At 40.9% G+C, this 17,882-nt stretch overlaps 1 protein-coding gene across 3 annotated transcripts; it reads left to right on the top strand.

Annotated features, from left to right (window-relative positions):
• Positions 1-14: 14 nt before the first annotated feature.
• snupn (snurportin 1) lies at positions 15-13,061 on the top strand. 3 transcript variants are annotated; one of them, XM_069162373.1, is made up of 10 exons: positions 15-80; positions 722-871; positions 3,333-3,497; positions 3,955-4,138; positions 4,401-4,505; positions 7,868-7,964; positions 10,947-11,044; positions 11,213-11,290; positions 11,803-11,883; positions 12,007-13,061. In XM_069162373.1, the coding sequence occupies exons 3-10, from the start codon at positions 3,340-3,342 to the stop codon at positions 12,325-12,327; spliced, it is 1,122 nt and encodes a 373-aa protein (XP_069018474.1). In that variant the 5' UTR covers positions 15-80; positions 722-871; positions 3,333-3,339; the 3' UTR covers positions 12,328-13,061. The 3 variants fall into 3 exon arrangements, with proteins under 3 accessions (XP_069018474.1, XP_069018475.1, XP_069018476.1); XM_069162374.1 differs by lacking the exons at positions 15-80; positions 722-871 and adding an exon at positions 1,033-1,207; XM_069162375.1 differs by lacking the exons at positions 15-80; positions 722-871 and adding an exon at positions 1,656-2,207.
• The last annotated feature ends 4,821 nt before the right edge of the window (positions 13,062-17,882 follow it).

Raw genomic sequence — 17,882 nt, 5'->3', positions numbered from 1 at the left:
CTATCATTTCATGAAGTTTGTTCCTGTGCGCGCTGCAACAAAGTAACTCTTTCCATGACGCTGAGCTCGGACAATTGAAGGCAAGTTCTCCTCTTTCTTTCTTTCTTTTTTTTTTTTTTTTTTTTTTTTTTTTTTTTTCATCAGCTCCTTTATAGTCTGTGAAAGGGGAGAAACAGGCTCAACACCGCCCCCAGCAGGAGGAACACAGTATAACCTAAAACAAAGATTACAACATCCAAGAGACAAACATTTTATAAAGCCTGCAGATGGTGACGATAATGACGATTAAGTCAGTAATAATAATAACAATAATAATGATGATAAGATTTTTGTTTTTGTTTTTTTTGTTATGGCTTCCTACATCTGTTCGATAACAACTGAAGGAAACTGTGACTTTTGTAGTAAAAGCTACCACAATAATGGTGCTTCAGTAGAATATAACTTGGCACACAGGCTCAAAGACTTCTTAATTATAAGGTGTTGGAGTTCAAGCTTGCATTTTTGAATGATTTTGAATAATTTCCAATTAATGCAATACGACATACTTTCTAGGATGATAAAGACAACAAACAATAAACAAGACTCACATGCAGTGTTTGATGTTTAAAATACTTGTAGTTAAATATACTCCAGCCTATATAAGTAGAGTTTCAGTTACTTGTCCTCTATTTGAGTGTTTGCAGCTTGTGTTACTCTGAACGTGATCTCCACTCTGCTGCAGAGGGAAGTGAACTGTTTGAAGTGTTTCCATCCTGCGGGGACTTTCGCGCTGTGAAACTCCGGGTTAGTTTTGACGCTGTTGGTCGGCCAACTAAAAGCTTGACGTTGAGATGACGGCGTGACGTTTCAGCAGCAGCCTCCCTCCTCCAAGGTATCTGTTTACGTCAGCCAGTGTTTCATAGCTAATATATTGCCAAGTCTACTGTCTGTTGTTTATTTAGGCCGGAAAGTTATGTGTAGATTGTAGGAATATCTAAGCAGTAACACACCGCTTTAGAGTCGGGGGGGTGGTGGTGGGGGGGTAACACCATGCCCGGCCTATGCCAGCAGGTTTACCGCGTGCTATGTTAGCAGCTACGACGTGTAGCGGTCTAATTGAGGGTCTCCGGGCTTCTTCTTTTTGTTTGTTTGTTTGTTTTTTGTCGTAGTTCCTTCTTTAGAAGTTAAATGAAGAAACTTAAACCCCTCACTACTTCCTCCAGATCAGGTGCTTGAACTCCGTTTGTTTATGTAGCGTGCAGACAGGAACACATCATTTAGATGTGATTGTAAGCGCGTGTTGACAATGACCGGCCTCTCGTATGTCCACATGGTGACTAGGTTAGGTTAGGGTAGGGTTAGGTTAGGTTGGGTTGGGTTGGGTTAGGGTTGGGTTGGGTTAGGTTAGGCTAGGGTTGGGTTAGGTTGGGTTGGGTTAGGTTAGGGTAGGGTTAGGTTGGGTTAGGGTTGGGTTAGGTTAGGGTAGGGTTAGGTTGGGTTAGGTTAGGGTTGGGTTAGGGTAGGGTTGGGTTAGGTTGGGTTAGGTTAGGGTAGGGTTGGGTTAGGTTAGGGTTAGGTTGGGTTAGGGTGGGTTAGGTTGGGTTAGGTTAGGGTAGGGTTAGGTTAGGTTAGGTTGGGTTGGGTTAGGTTAGGCTAGGGTTGGGTTAGGTTAGGTTAGGTAGTTACTTTATTAATCCCCGAGGGGAAATGTTTTCGCCACAGCAGCATACAGAAGCAATAAGATAATAATAGAATAGAATAATAGAAATATAAAATGCACAGTATATGCAGTACAGTATATATCTATATATATTATATACAAACAAACCAAGAAACACAGTCAACAGTGTTATTGTTGTGTGATGGATTTTGCCAGAGGTGAGACTAGAGCTGGGTTATGTAGATCTGATGTTGGTATCCTACAACAGACTGATTGTTTTGTCCCAGCTGCTCAGATATCATCAATTGTTAATATTGCGGGGTTTTTTTTGTTTTTTACTTCTTGTAAATTGAATTCAGCTGTGAAACAAGGAATTTAAACTGTCAGCTTTGGCTCTGGAAAATTACAGTTTTGGTCAATGACTATTATATTTATCTTTGTCCCCACATAGTTTTAAACACGTACTCACAGAAATATGAACATGTACAGGCGTGGAAAGATTTGTTGGTGCTGTTAACAGCTCATTAAAGCAATGCTTTATTCCTCCTGGAAAGTAATGACATTAAAGGTGATGGTCTCATGTATACCTGCATGCCTTTAGTAGGCCTAAGTAATGGAGAAAAGCAAAGAAACTTTGAAAAGAGCTCGATTACTGCTTTCTACAAAGATTATTTCAAAACAGCCTCAACAACATGTGTTGGTGCCCCTAGAAAAGATGAGAGACAACTGGATTATAGTGATATTTCAAACTACCTGTTTTCTCCAATTAGTGTCATACATTTAACTAGTATTCATCTTTTAATGAGTCATTGAACCTCTTTAAATGGAGAAAAATGGTCCCTTTGCTGTTTGCTGTCATTGTGTTCACCACACTGAACAAGGACCAGAAACAGCAAAGCAGAGAATTGTCTGACAAGATAAGGAAGAAAATTACAGACAAGCATGTTAAATGTAAAGGCTATGAGATCATTTCCAAACAGTCTGATGTTATTGTGACTACAGGTGCAAATATTATGAACACGTTTAAAGTCCATGGGGCTCTGAGGAAGACAACCCAGGAGGACTCCACTGTTGACAGAAAAACTTAAACCAAGACTGGAATTTGCTCAAATGCAGATAGACGGGCCGCGATGCTTTTTGCAGAGCTTACTTGCAACAGATGGAACAAAATGGAGCTTTATGTTTAGTCACATCAGCTCCGTGTTCACAGACAGAAAAAAAATTTTTCCGAGAAGAGCATACCCTCCTGTGAAACACGGAGGTCTGGTTCTATTTTTGGGGATGCTTTGGTGCGTCCCGATATGAATCTGATGATGGTGGAATTGTAGAAAGGTTTGAACGAATTTATCTACGTCTGTAGATGTTAGCTGGCAAAAGTTTGAACCGACAGAAAATGTCCACGTTAAATTATAGGCACAACCTTGCCTTGGAATTACAAAACAATGTGATGCATCTCGAGAAACACCGTCGATACAGCAGTGCAACAACTCACTGGCATTAGATATTGTTCATTTTATTGTCATTCTTCTGACTGAACGTGTCCTGGAAGCTGCTGCTAAAGATGACGAATAATCTGTTTAAACATTGTTTAAATTTCATTTTTCCGACCTGCGCGCTGTGATTCTTTTCGAACTTGTCAATCTCCTCCCCTGATAACATAAACACACTCAACCTCCCATGCATTGATTCACAGTGTCCCCATGGATGACCTGACACAAGCCCTCTCAGCCAGCTTCGCTGTGTCCAAGGAGCCCAACAGTACCGCCGGCCCCCACCCTCGGCTGGCTCAGTACAAGAGCAAGTACAGCGTGCTGGAGCAGAGTGAGCGACGGCGGCGCTTTCTTGACCTGCAGAAAATGTAAGTGTCCTCACCGTCAAGTGTTTGTCCAATCAAGAAGTCACTATCAAAATCCATAGAATGATACTGACGTGAAATAATGTAAAATCCCAACTGTTGTTTATTTGGGGTGTTTAACAAGGTGATTGGGCGGATTTGTAGCCCTCTGTGTTAAACAGCAGTGAAGGCTCAGTACTAATACGTGCTGAGAAGTAACTATTACATTTACAGGACGCAGAAAGTTGTCAATCACATCGACCTTGTTCTGTCTCCAGCTTCAAAACTATACAACATACGTTTCTCCAGATTGGAAATGCTTCATTAAATGCATCCCACGAGCCCACGAGGTTGTTCTTAATGTTTTGAGGAACTCCATTACACAGCTGTCATGTCAAAAACAATTCTGCAGTAAAAGTGTGAATGAGTCTTTTTTTTTTTTTTTTTTTTTTTCCCCCCCACCACCCGTCCTTCATCTCAGTAAAAGGTTAAACTACGTCAACCATGCGCGGCGTCTGGCTGATGGGGACTGGACGGGGGCAGACAGCGATGGGGAGGAAGACATGGAGAAGCAGGCGGAAGGGCAGCGGGAGCAAGATGGCGACGCAGAGGAAGAGGGGATGGAGATTGAGAAGAGGAAGCTGCCAAAACATTATGCTAACCAGGTCAGTGTTTGATGTGGTCTTACCCACAGAGATTACAGGACTCTGTGTGGAGGGAAGCGCGCTACGCCGTCTGCTGCAGTCTGATCGTGGGCAGCAGAGGGCGCACATGAGCTCTACAATTACACATCTGCTCTCTGGCATGAGACCGTGTAAGAAATCCCACTGCTGTGTTTGGACGTGTTTTTCCATGATCATTCTCGGACTCTTAAACGCAGCGATGATGAAGATGCCATTTTCATTTAACAAAGCTCCTCCTCCTTAGCTCATGCTGTCAGAGTGGCTGGTGGACGTACCAGCGGAACTGGACACCGATTGGCTGATGGTGGTCTGTCCCGTGGGGAAAAGATCCCTTATTGTTGCCTCCAAGGTAGGAACCCGTCACTGCTCTTCTTTTCTTTACCTGATCTTTCACTCCTGTTTCTGAATTTCAGAGTCAGCGAGTTTATAGAATTCATTTTCCCCAATTAGAGTCTCCCGTGATGTCTGAGACAATATGAGCAGTATCTTATTGGCTTTTGAATTAGTTTCCATCTCTGCTGTTCCTGATGTGTCATCTTCCAGCTCTAAGAAGTTTCACTAGTTTTTAGAGTTGATTAACATAAACAACAGCCGTCAGGATTTCCCGTAATTTGAATGCAGTCACGGCTGGACAGAATCAGTATTTTGAGAGGATTATTGTACTTTTTCTCTGCCGCTTGTTAATTCCTGGTATTAGTGAGGATGATGGGAGTTGTGTCTGTGATTGACTTGAGCCACCTTGTATGAGCAATAATAGTAATGTGGGCAAACAGTTAGGAAGATGTGATGGAGAAAGTGACTGCGGCATCAAGTCTTTAGATTAGATTACAATGATAATCAGGAAAGAGAAGGATTATAAGGTTTAATATACTGTAATATTGGAACCATTTTCTCCACTTTGGAGCAACAAAAGAACATTTTACAAAGAGGTGCAAAAGATGAATAATATTCATGAGACTTGAAATATTTGTGCTGTAATTTTCTTGAGCTTTGCTCAGTCTGTTTGTTGTGTAACTTTCCTCATATCCCTCACAACAACAGCATACTGGTTTTGAGCTCAAGTAGGTCATCAGCAGTACCCGAGATACCCAGACCGTCTTCACCCCCCCACCCCACCCCACCTCCTCGATCTGCCTGTTGTTTGTATTTCTGCTCATACAACTCTATAGAAAAAGTGGGATTGGAGAGAAAGAGCTCGAGAATTTATTCAGAGAAGTTAAGAGGAGATCAAATATCTGACGTGTTAAAATCTATTCAATATTCAAAACTTTGACTTATTTTGTTCATGTGGCTCTTACCTGTCTACGTCTGCTGCTTACAGTGCATCGACCACAGCAACAACGTTGTCAGGGGATCAGTAAGCCCTCAAAAAATAGAAAACGTTCTAAGCGTGGGACCATCTTTTGAGTTGTTGAAAACCCAAACTTTCAATTTGGAAGGTTAGAGTCAGAAACGCTTTCGTTTAAAAAAAAAAAAAAAAAAGTGTTTTTTTTTTGTTGTTTTTTTTTGTTGTTTTTTTATCTCTACAAGCATTTTAGCGCCATTTCAGGAGATTTCTCTGTCCACACTAACGGCGGAAAATACATGTCACATGACCCAAAACTGTTTACGTTGGTTAGGTTTAGGCATGAGGAGTGACCCGGGTCGGGTCAAAATATATCGGGGCACCAAATACAGCGCAACACCGGTGCTGCTTGGAGAGCTGTTAATGCTGCTGGACACGGGAATTATGGCACAGCACGAGAATAAGAGCTCACCTCCTGCGCATGTAGGCAGGAGTCACATAATAACATGCAGAATTGAACTGCGTGACACCTTGTAGCATCGACAACATGGTCAGCGATGCCGCTAATTCATTATCCTCAGTTCAGTCCCCCCCAAAACAAACCCGTCTCTAAGTCTTGGTAGCTTGTACAGAAATTTCAAACCTTCACTAAAACCTGCATTTGAAGAAGTGAAATTAGCTTTTGATTGTTTCTTGGGGAAAAAAAACAAAAGTACTTGTCTTCAGAAGTTTGTGGTTTTTCCAAATTATTCTCTTTCAGAATTTTTGTTTGTGTCGTAGCCTTTAATGTAAAATAGACGCCTCATTTACCTCACATTGTGTCGGTGTAGAAGAGTATGAGTAATGAGGAGGCTTTCAAGTGCTCATAAGCATTAGTTGAAGATTACTGGTAACTCTGGCACACAACACCCCTGCTCTGTGTTATTGTCTCCAGACCACAGTTTTCCTCTCACAACACACACACACACAAATCTTTGTTGCACTGGTGTCACTGGCATCCCACATCCTGTGATGCATTCGCACATAATATCATAATGACTCAGCACCTATAGTCTGCCTCTGGTTCCTCATTCATTCTTTCAGGGCACAGTTTTCCAACGAGTTGTGCTGGCGCGCATTTACACTTATTTGTCAGAGTTTCTCAATATGACACCTTTGGGTTTTTATCTGTCCACCGTTCCTGTGCCGCTCGGTGGGAACTTTGTGGCGATCGTGCCGCCAGGAGTCGGAGGTTTGGTGACTGTTGGGAACGCCTTCACCACGAATGGCTCAACTTTTTCTGATCTCATCTCATTTGACCACGCCAGTTACAGTCATCAAAGTTTCATGTGTTTTGCATGTCGGGAGCTGCGTGCAGAGTTTTTCTATTTCAAATAGGGCTGGGCGATGACGCCTCTCACTTCCAGGAGTGTTGTATTCAAAAAAATTTACTGATTGAGTAATACGAGGAGTAATGGGAAAGTTCCCACACTGTTCCTGTTGCGCACGAAGAAAATGCAGCATTGTGACGTCCACGGAGCCGCATGAACCAATAACCTTCATGAGTAAGAATTCTAAGTTACTGCTCGGTTTGTTTACGTTTCACTGTGGACCTGAAATTTGAGCCGCACCAGATTCTGGGTCAAATTTTTGGGGAACGCGGGAACGTCTGAGCGAAGCACATCCGGTGAGTCGGTGGGTGACGGGAGCGTTGATTATTTTGGTTGTTGAAACTTGCCCGCGTTGTCATGTTGGAGAACCAAAGTCCACGGTGTCATCGCTGACGTGCACAAACCAACGGTCACAACAACACACGCGACTCAGGTGCTGATGTTGATCCAGCGTAGTAACTTGAAACGGATTTACAGACTTTTGAAAGTTCTGGCTTGCCTCTGCTCCACGGGCATCGCTGCGCTGCGCTGCGTTCTGTTCACATGCAGCAGTCTCTCTGTTTTTGGCCGACCTTGCAAAATCAATTCCGCTCTGGCGATATGATTACTTTGGTGTTCACATTTTTACTCAACTCTGATGTTCAATTGACTGATTACAAGGAAATGACAATTTAAAAAAAAGATTGCATGAGTCATTATAGGTTTTTGAGAAGTTATAGGTCTCGTATTGCATAATGGTGGAACGCTGTTAGTTTATTCACAAAACACATGATTCAAATTAGGACTGTAAGATCCCCTCTGGACTGTGTGTGTGTGTGTGTGTGTGTGTGTGTATGTGTCCTTAAATGTGCTCCTGAGTCCGAGTTGGATTTTCAGGTTACATTTGAATGATCCTATATCCTGATCTTTTTCTCTATTTTTATGATCAAGCATAAATATCAGACAAGACATTTTTAACTCTTTTGTAAGGACTTCAAACGGAACAATAACGGTTCTCTCTCTCTCTCTCTCTCTCCCCTCCTGTGTTGTTTCTGTTTTGGATTTTTCCTTCTGAAGGGGTCCACTGCAGCGTACACTAAAAGCGGCTATTGTGTGAACCGTTTCCCTTCCCTGCTGCCCGGTGGGAACAGACACAACTCTGCCATGGGAAAAGGTGAGTGGGCCCGTCGTATCTGCAACTCAGTGGTTCACCGAAATAGGGCCGCTCGGGCTTTTTAACATGAGCAAGTGTTCCACGAACGGCAGGTTCTCCCACCTCACCCGGGAGTTTGTTTCATTTTATCAGCATCAAAACAACTTCCAACTTTGGCTTTTAATGGGACGATCACAGACAAAGACATGTCAACATCATCTAAAATGCTGGTTGGACAGTCACTGCAAACTCACAACATGGAGCCAAGCAAGTATGACAGGCTGAATTCTGGGTAAATGTGCATAAAATAATGACAAGAACATGTAAACTATTTCCATTTGATTGGATTGTGTAGCTACGGCTGTCTGGATCATGACATTTTAGTTCAAGATTCATTGAAATACAAATAATTGCGATTAAATGCTCCTTTGTTTATTTCATGCCATTATTATACTGACGTCATAGTTTAATTATTCACGTACATCTTAAGAAGAACAGACATTTATTGGCTGTGGTGTTTGGCTTTGTAACTAAATCCATGATGTTGGTGTCAACAGATGCTCATCGAAACGTCGCCGTTTGAATATTAGCGCCTCCAGATAAACAGCTGGTGCCACTAATTCTCCATTCATGTGCCTTTAAACCAACAGATGTGGAAATATTGATGAAAATATGACATCTGTTAGTTCCATTCAGCTGTTTTTATCTTCACTCACTTTAAACATTATACTGATTTCAGAGAAGAGATTTTAACAAAATAAAAGCTGCCAAAGGAGAAATTAAGGAGAGAGCTGGATATTAAGGTGTCGGTTAGAAGAAGATTCAGCTGGAACACAGTGAAGAGTTTTTGTTTGTTGTATTGTTACAATCAGACAGTTTTGCTCTTTGGTTGTGAACAAGCTTTATATATATATATATACAATACAACAAACAAAAACTCTTCACTGTGTTCCAGCTGAATCATCTTCTAACCAACACTTAATATCCAGCTCTCTCCTTAATTTCTCCTTTGGCAGCTATATATATATATATATATATATATATATATATATATATATATATATATATATACACACAGTGGTGTGAAAGAGTGTTTTCCCCCTTCCTGATTTCCAATTTTTTTTGCATGTCTGTCACACTTAAATGTTTCAGATCATCAAACAAATTTAAATATTAGTCAAAGACAACACAAGTAAACACAAAATGCAGTTTTTAAATGAAGGTTTTTATTATTAAGGGAGAAAAAAAAATCCAAACCCACATGGCCCTGTGTGAAAAAGTGTTTGTCCCCTCCTGTTAAAACATAACTTAACTGTGGTTTATCACACCTGAGTTTAATTTCTCTAGCCACACCCAGGCCTGATTACTGCCACACCTGTTCTCAATCAAGAAATCACTTAAATAGGACCTGCCTGACAAAGTGAAGGAGACCAGAAGATCCTCAAAAGATAGACATCATGCCGAGATCCAAAGAAATTCAGGAACAAATGAGAAAGAAAGTAATTGAGATCTAATAGTCTGGAAAAGGTTCTAAAGCCATTTCTAAAGCTTTGGGACTCCAGAGAACCACAGTGAGAGCCATTATCCACAAATGGAGAAAACATGGAACAGTGGTGAACCTTCCCAGGAGTGGCCGGCCGACCAAAATTACTTCAAGAGCGCAGCGACGACTCATCTGAGAGGTCACAAAAGACCCCACAACAACATCCAAAGAACTGCAGGCCTCACTTGCCTCAGTTAAGGTCAGTGTTCATGACTCCACCATAAGAAAGAGACTGGGCAGAAATGGCTGCATGGCAGAGTTCCAAGATGAAAACCACCGCTGAACAAAAAGAACATGAAGGCTCGTCTCATTTTTGCCAGAAAACATCTTGTTGATCCCCAAGACTTTTGGGAAAATACTCTGTGGACTGACGAGACAAAAGTTGAACTTTTTGGAAGATGTGTGTCCCGTTACATCTGGCGTAAAAGTAACACCGCATTTCAGAACAAGAACATCATACCAACAGTAAAATATGGTGGTGGTGATAGTGTGATGGTCTGGGGCTGTTTTGCTGCTTCAGGACCTTGAAGACTTGCTGTGATAAATGGAACCATGAATTCTACTGTCTACTAAAACATCCTGAAGGAGAATGTCCGGCCATCTGTTCGTGACCTCAAGCTGAAGCCAACTTGGGTTCTGCAGCAGGACAATGATCCAAAACACACCAGCAAGTCCACCTCTGAATGGCTGAAGAAAAACAAAATGAAGACTTTGGAGTGGCCTCGTCAAAGTCCTGACCTGAATCCTATTGAGATGCTGTGGCATGACCTTAAAAAGGAGGTTCGTGCTGGAAAACCCTCCAATGTGGCTGAATTACAACAACTCTGTAAAGATGAGTCGGCCAAAATTCCTCCACAGCTGTAAAAGACTCGTTGCAAGTTATCGCAAACGCTTGATTGGAGTTGTTGCTGCTAAGGGTGGCCCAACCAGTTATTAGGTATAGGGGGCAAACACTTTTTCACACAGGGCCATGTGGGTTTGGATCTTTTTTCTCCCTTAATAATAAAAACCTTCATTTAAAAACTGCATTTTGTGTTTACTTGTGTTATCTTTGACTAATATTTAAATTTGTTTGATGATCTGAAACATTTAAGTGTGACAGACACGCAAAAAAATTGGAAATCAGGAAGGGGGCAAACACTCTTTCACGCCACTGTATATATAAAACCTTTGTTGCTAAAATGTCCCACAGTACTGGCTCTTCTTTTGTTGCGCTACATGCAGGATGGTGGGCAGGGGTTGGTTAATGTGTCCTCAAGTTCTTCTGGTTAATATTTGTTACAAAACACGATACAGGACTTAAAAAGCTTGCGCACAACTGAAAATGGTCAGAATTTGCTGCAGATATGTTAATGTCGGTTCTTAAATCTTTCTTATTGCTTTTCATTTAGTTCATTGTTGAGATTTGAGTCATTGAGTTCATTTTAGAATTTGTTTTCTGTCGTATGTGTCCCATGCAGACTACACCATCCTGGACTGCATTTACAGTGAGGTGGACAGGACGTACTACATCCTGGACGTCATGTGCTGGAGAGGCCACCCGGTCTACGACTGCCCAGTAAGACAGGCTTCTAATCCTCCAGCGATCCAGGAATGCTTGTCTAATTGCTTAAGTAGCAGAGTCTGGGACACAGATGTGCTTTTTTGCCACGTTGCCCATCTCATTGGCTCGGATGCCGAAAAAGGAGCTTTTTTTTGTTTACAGTACTTGTTTTCTCATCAACAGACCGAGTTCCGTTTCTACTGGCTGCAGTCCAAAGTCCAGGAGACGGACGGCCTGTCGGAGATCGCCAAACGTAACCCCGTGTGTACCAACTCCAGAAACGGAGTCCATTCACTTCATGACCTACTTTTCATTGCAAATTTGTAGTTCTGACTGTTGTTATTTGAAACATTGTAACATGTTTCCTCAATCTTTGGTTTTCTGCCTGTTGTTTGTTGTGGTTTATGCCTTGCTGAACCTTATTCACACATGGGATGAATAAAAACCTAAACTTGAACCCGAAGCTCTTCGGGGCGAAATGAGACAAAGGAAAGTTAAACTTCAGTTATGGTCTTCGGTTTTAATTGTGCACTTAAGTGATTATTACACATAAATCTTGGAAGATTATGGTGCTTCGTGGAGGCCTGAGTGAATTTTGAATTCAAGTTCCACCTCTTAATCTTCAGTAATTATGTGGTGCAGCCTGGTAGGAGCTAAATCGGGCTTAGTCCTTGTTGGGTAAACTCATCACTGGAAAGCAATCACATTTGACAACAAGACAAATTGAGTTTGGAGCTAACAACGGGTCGCTCTGGTTGTGTTTGCTCCGACAGTTCCGGTTTGTGAGCCTCCAAAGCAACGACTGCGCGGTAGAATTGATTCAGAAAGCCCTGGCAGCAGAGTACAGCTTCAGCGTAAGAACACACCCTCAAACATTTACAGCTAATTATTCATCATACGATACAAAAGCATGAGTACAAAAACACATTGTTTATTTCCCATCATCAATTCCTTCATTTCTGATCGTCTGGCTGCAGGTGGATGGTCTCCTCTTCTACCACCGGCAGACCCACTACACGCCCGGCAGCACCCCTCTGGTTGGCTGGCTTCGCCCCTACATGGTCACTGACATCCTTGGTATGGAGGTTCCCGCGGGACCCCTCACCACCAAGCCCGAGTACGCCAACCACCAGCTGCAGCAGATCCGAGAGCAGAAGAAAGCCTCGAGTGAAGTCCGCCCAGCCAACAGAAGCGGCGGCTACGAGTTGGAGTACCTGTCCACGCCAAGCCAGGACAGCGAGGACTCTCTGAACTTTCTGAATCAGAAGCCAATAAGGGAAGCACACATGGAGAACTGAGTGGCAGCCTTAACGAGATGCAAATTGCTAAGTCGTTGTTTCTGAGAATCGACGGCCCACATATGGTTCTTTAGAATGTCTGCTGAATGGTTCTGCAGATCTGACCAATTACAAAGCATGGCTAATTCTAATCCGGCACTGCACCGGACGCCCTCAGAGTGCAGATTAGTAGAGCCATGCTGTAGTTTTATCTGGCTAAAATTCCAGTCTGACTTTTACATGCTGTACCTGCTACCCAACTTGGAAACAGTCAGTTTCCTTGAGAACACATGCACATTTTTGTTTGCCACTATAATTACTATTTCAGTCCATCATGCATATTCCTGACACCACGGGTAGTCACATACAGTCAGAAAAAGAGGATGTGACGTGTCTTATGCGAGACATAATGTGCAAAATGCAGCACAGTGAAGTTTGTGGTCAAGTGTTCTTTTGCTGCTCGGCACTTTCTGTACGCCTCGTCCTCGCTGCTGTCAATTGTTTGCAGGTTTTCTAAAACAAATATTGATGTTCACTTACCAAAATCTAAACTAAAAGAGGTCTAATGGCTGTTCTGCGCAGGTCATTGGATTGAGTTGTGTTGAACAGTGTTTTGGAAGGTGGAGTATTGCCGACTGACTTGTGATCATGCTAACTAGCAACAGTGACCTGGTCTTTTACAATTCAATGTTGAATTCAAAATTGTTTAGGGAATGTTTTAAAGTCTGTTTCTAAATAAATGGGTTTTTTTTTAATTGGCTGTTTGTTGGAGGTTTTTTTTCAAAGGGTTACAGAATCAATTTGATTCCATAAAAAAAGAGATATATTGAGATTTTTAATCTCACTTAAATGAAAGTTTCATATAATGTGTTTATGTAATAAAGCCAAGCTGAAATTAAAATACTGTGAATTTATAAACTCTCTGCAGACGACCCAGACTTGATGCGACATGTTCCAATGTATTGTAAGACATGACTCAGTGCTCATAGCAGCGCTCATCAGCAGAATTCATGAGCATGTCCTCACCTCGGCGCTGAGCTCACTGTGCCATTTGCGTAACTGAAGAGCAGGGTGGAAACTCAACAGGAAAAGATGTGAAAGTGTGTGGCGGGGTTGTGAACTTTGTTTCAGCAACTTGTGCCAAAACATCCTCAAAGAGAACGCTGCAGATTATCACTGCCTCGGGTTAACAGCTCTTGACTGAATGAAGTTTATTGTAAAGGAGGATTACTTTTACCTTTTGTTTTCCTAATCCTTTTTACATCAGTTTTCTTTCTGATTTCCAATTCTTTTTTTTGGTATTTTTCAGAGATCAATCAATAATACATGTTTAAATTAAATAGTTTTAACTTTTAATATAATTATTTCCAACCATACTAGTAGTGTGGCCCTACCACTGTGGTTTGAAGTACATCAAGAATGTTGGCCATTATGTACATGTTTGACATTCGTGATCCACAGAAGATTAAAGTCTTTAGTGACTTTAGTGATCCCCTTACCTTTGGTCTGGCGCCACCAGCAGTTCAAATTTCACATATCCTATAAAATAGCTCAACATTGTTGTTATGGTTTGGCATACATTTTTGGACTTCCATGATCTCCAAACAGTGCTTTCGAATGACTTTGGTGTTCCCCTGACTTTTCCTCTAGCTCTACTTTGAATTGGGTAAAACGTCTCAAAAAGGAAATGATTTGGTACAGACATTCACGGTCCCCAAATTATGAACTATAATCACTGGGGTGTTCCTCTCCTGTTTAATTTAGTGCCATCTTCAAATTAAAATGTTCTGTTTGGGTTTATGGTCAAATACTCAGCATTCAGTTGTGTGCTTTGTGTTTAGTGCTAATTAGCAAATGCTAACAAGTTAACATGCCAAACTAAGATGATGAACACTAAGCCTACCTGTTGAATGGCTACACGTGTTACAGTTGTAACCATGTTAACATGCTAGATTTAGTGTGAATACTGTTCCAAATCACAACCTCAATATGCTCACGCTTCTATGATATCCAATTCTTCAACTGCAACCAATATATATGTCTGGATGTATTTCCAAACCAATTTCCCTATCATGCAATGTCATTGAAAAAGAAAAAAATATTTGTGAATCCGATCTGTAATTCAGATCCGCTCCAAAATGTAACGGTATCTTCTTTGGCCCATGTTACACCCTTCCACCAAGTTTCATTAAAATCTGGCCGTTAATTCTCCTGTAATCGTGCTGACAAATAGAAAACCTGCACCCAAAAGGTTTCCTCCTTTTGCTAAGAAGGGAACGCCACCTGCAGCCTCAATAGACCTGCGTGACATGCAGCTAAAGGAGATGAAACATCGAGTGTTTGTGCCAACACTCACTTTTTCTACGCTGGAAAAAAAAAAAAAAAAAAAAAAAAAAAAGCTTGTTTTCTCCACTTCTAGCTCGTACAGAGGTATCACTATGGCTGTCCCCACCTACGCGGAACATTGATAGGTGAAAATAACACTTTCATACCCTTTTGTGCAGATAAACCATTCCGGGAAATGTAGAAGACTGACTGAGCAAGAGTATGGGTGCACACTGCAGCTCTATTACAATATATCATCATGCAATAAGTCCAGGAAGGCATCGAACATCACAAAATATAACAGTCAACATTTTTTTTTGGCAAGATCTCACTTTGACGACAATGGAGATAAGAAATAAGTAGGTTACAACGGTATTGATGTGCTTTGTGATAAATCAGGTTTTCTGTAAGGAATTACATTTCTTATGTGTCACATGGATCAATAACATGTGCAAAGTTTTGACATGATATTTAGAATTAATCTATCTTTGTCCCCTGCTTCTATGGTACAAAAACAGCAAGAACAAAAAAAAAGCAAAAACACAAACAAGAGCGCTATAGAATTCATGGCAAATCGACAGATGCAGTTTTTTGAGTACAGTCTGATGTTTCCTCTTTCATACACAGTCACTCTTACACTGAAAGGCTCATCAAAGAGGTCAAAGTCAGGCATGTGGTTACTGCAAGAATCCAGCTATGACTCAGCAGCACCGATCACTTTCCAGGAACTGAGCACCTGTCAATTCACAGTTCGGCTTTTCAGAGCGCTCTGTCTCCCACACACGTACACTCCCACACACACACTCACACACACACACACACACACACACACACACGTACACTCCCACACACACACACACACACACACACGCACACACACACACACACACGTACAGTCATATGTGCCTCAGGCCTCTCTGTTTTCTATGAAAACCTTGTCACAAGACCTTTAAGGAGGAAAACAGATTTGTGTTTTTGTCTGAAAAAAGTAATTGACTAGCATTTAATCCTTAATATCTTTGTTACATTTTAATCAGAGTTAAACTTGTTTAGTCTAAAAAATTTTAAAATGATCCTTCAAACCACTATGTGTAATTTGGAAGAAAAGAATGTAAATTCCTCGTCAGGTCATTAAATCCCTTTAATTCCCACACACAATAAATGAGACCTCATACAATGCAATGTTTTCCTCAGTGCATTTGTGATAAAAATCAAATGTTATTTTCATACTGTGACTTTAGACTTGATGTATCAGGTCTGGGTTCGGGTCACGTCAAACAGGAGGCATTAACATACTTTACATAAGACAACGTCATGGAATAAACAGCTCTTTTGGAAACTCTAAATAACTTTATCTGCCTCACCAGACTGGTTTGTTAAATCGGGCCTTCATCTCTTTAATGTTTGATGCACTCAAAGACTTGTTTTTTTTGTCAGGGTTGACATGATGTGGGCAGGACTAAGGGTTTACCAATCACATTTTCCCAAAGGACATGATGTCAGCTGGTTTGACAGGAAGTCTATTGTTGTCCACTCCCTTTTCCCCTTTGGTTTTTCAAGCCAGAGTTTCTCACGCCTCATTATTTACAGTTTGCCTATTGTAGGATCGTTTTTTTGAGGGGAAAAAAACACATTTCAGTATATCTATAATTGTCGACCTTCCCATAAAAAAACACTTAAACAAATAGTCTGCTGGCCTCCTTTTCCTCCTAGAGGTACAATATGATCTATGATGAGAAGGTTAGCACAGCACTGAGAAATCGTTTCAACATCTCACCCTCTTGCATCAAATTACATTTACAGTCGCATTAATAACTTGGAGTGAACCGAGGGCCATCAATAGTCCTGCAGGAAATGCAAGCTCCTGACTGTACTTGAACTAACCTCCTGCTGAAATACAGTATATCAGCAGCCTATAATATTCCTAGGGAGACCTGCAGTGTGTCTGTGGCTCATGTTACAGCGACTTTATTGTACTGCCGGGTATTTTCTTGTTCCTATGACGTAATGCAATTCCTGTAAAGTGTACTGGATGATAACGTAGCCTTAGGGGTGCATGAGCTGAGAGTTGCACTAATTAAACTGCTATAATTGCAGCCAGCTATTATGGAAGGGTCTAGTTCTATTATTAGTTATATTTCCTCTCACTTTATTTTATGCAATAATGTGGAGTGATAGTTTGGAAGTAGCTGTTCTGTTACAGCTGATACAAAGATATGTACATAAGCAGTATATCTTAAAGATAGATACACTGGCGGAGAAGTGATACAACAGAAATCCTCTTATGAATTGTTTAAAGACACAAAAAAATACCTAGTTTCGAATAATAATTTGTCTAATATGGCTTCCTACAAGAATATTTAATAAATATGATTATTGTTTGTCCTCCATTGAAAATGATAGAATTTATGAATATGTAAATATGTTTCATTTCAAAAGTCTAACTGCCACATGCAAAATGTTTCATTCTTACCTACAAGTCAATACACATATGTAAGAAGCTTTTTTTTAAAATCAGTTTTGGAAAGTTGCATATTTGACACACATACACAAAATGTGTATGCTTTTAGTGCAGAAGAAGCAAATTAAACATAGTCGGCTATGTCATTTAGTGATTTTTGTCACCTATGTTTCTTGTGTTTCTGGTCTTTGTGCCATGCTCAACTTCTGGCTGCAGTAGCATCTACTGAAACACATGGAAGTAACTCTTCTTATCTAACCATCATGCTAGAAAGTAAATACATACTACTCAAACTAATACAAACTAATGGATAATAAGATTGCATGTGTTCTATGTGAAATATGAAATTACAGTGGCCAGTAAACTTCAGGGAAAACATTGAGAAATATTGAGAAAAACAAACCCACTAGCTCCTCTTTGTCTAATGCTAGTACAGCTTGTTTGTTTAATCTGTTGAAAAGTGTAAAAACAGCAACTTGCTGGACTGTTTTTGGGCTGAGAGCAGTAACCTCCTAAAGTCTCCAATATTTTCAAAAAGAGATGGGAAGGATATGCTTCGCTAACCAGTTCCTACCTGTGAAAGAGAGGAATTCATTTCATCTAACTTTTATAAACTAAATAAAATGTGTTTCTCAAAAGTTCCAACAGTTCAGAGAAACCTTCCAACTAAGCAGACAATTATAACAAACCTACGACTCCGCACATATTGTTAGGCACACCATGATGGTTGTACAGTTAACTATAAGCAAACGTATAGATTTCAGGGAACTTCAATGTAATAGTCCATACA

The sequence above is a fragment of the Embiotoca jacksoni genome, unplaced genomic scaffold, assembly GCF_022577435.1.
Source record: "Embiotoca jacksoni isolate LCO1_2020_lvr unplaced genomic scaffold, fEmbJac1.0.p SCAF_3, whole genome shotgun sequence".
NCBI lineage: Eukaryota > Metazoa > Chordata > Actinopteri > Embiotocidae > Embiotoca > Embiotoca jacksoni.
This window is presented reverse-complemented; position numbering and strand designations above follow the sequence as displayed.

Excerpts from the sequence above, each read along its gene's own strand:
- snupn (XM_069162373.1), top strand. The coding sequence starts at position 3,340 with ATGGATGACCTGACACAAGCCCTCTCAGCCAGCTTCGCTGTGTCCAAG. Across the intron at positions 11,291-11,802 it reads AGATCGCCAAACGTAACCCC|TTCCGGTTTGTGAGCCTCCA; the intron begins GTGTGTACCAAC and ends TTGCTCCGACAG. Across the intron at positions 11,884-12,006 it reads CAGCAGAGTACAGCTTCAGC|GTGGATGGTCTCCTCTTCTA; the intron begins GTAAGAACACAC and ends GTCTGGCTGCAG.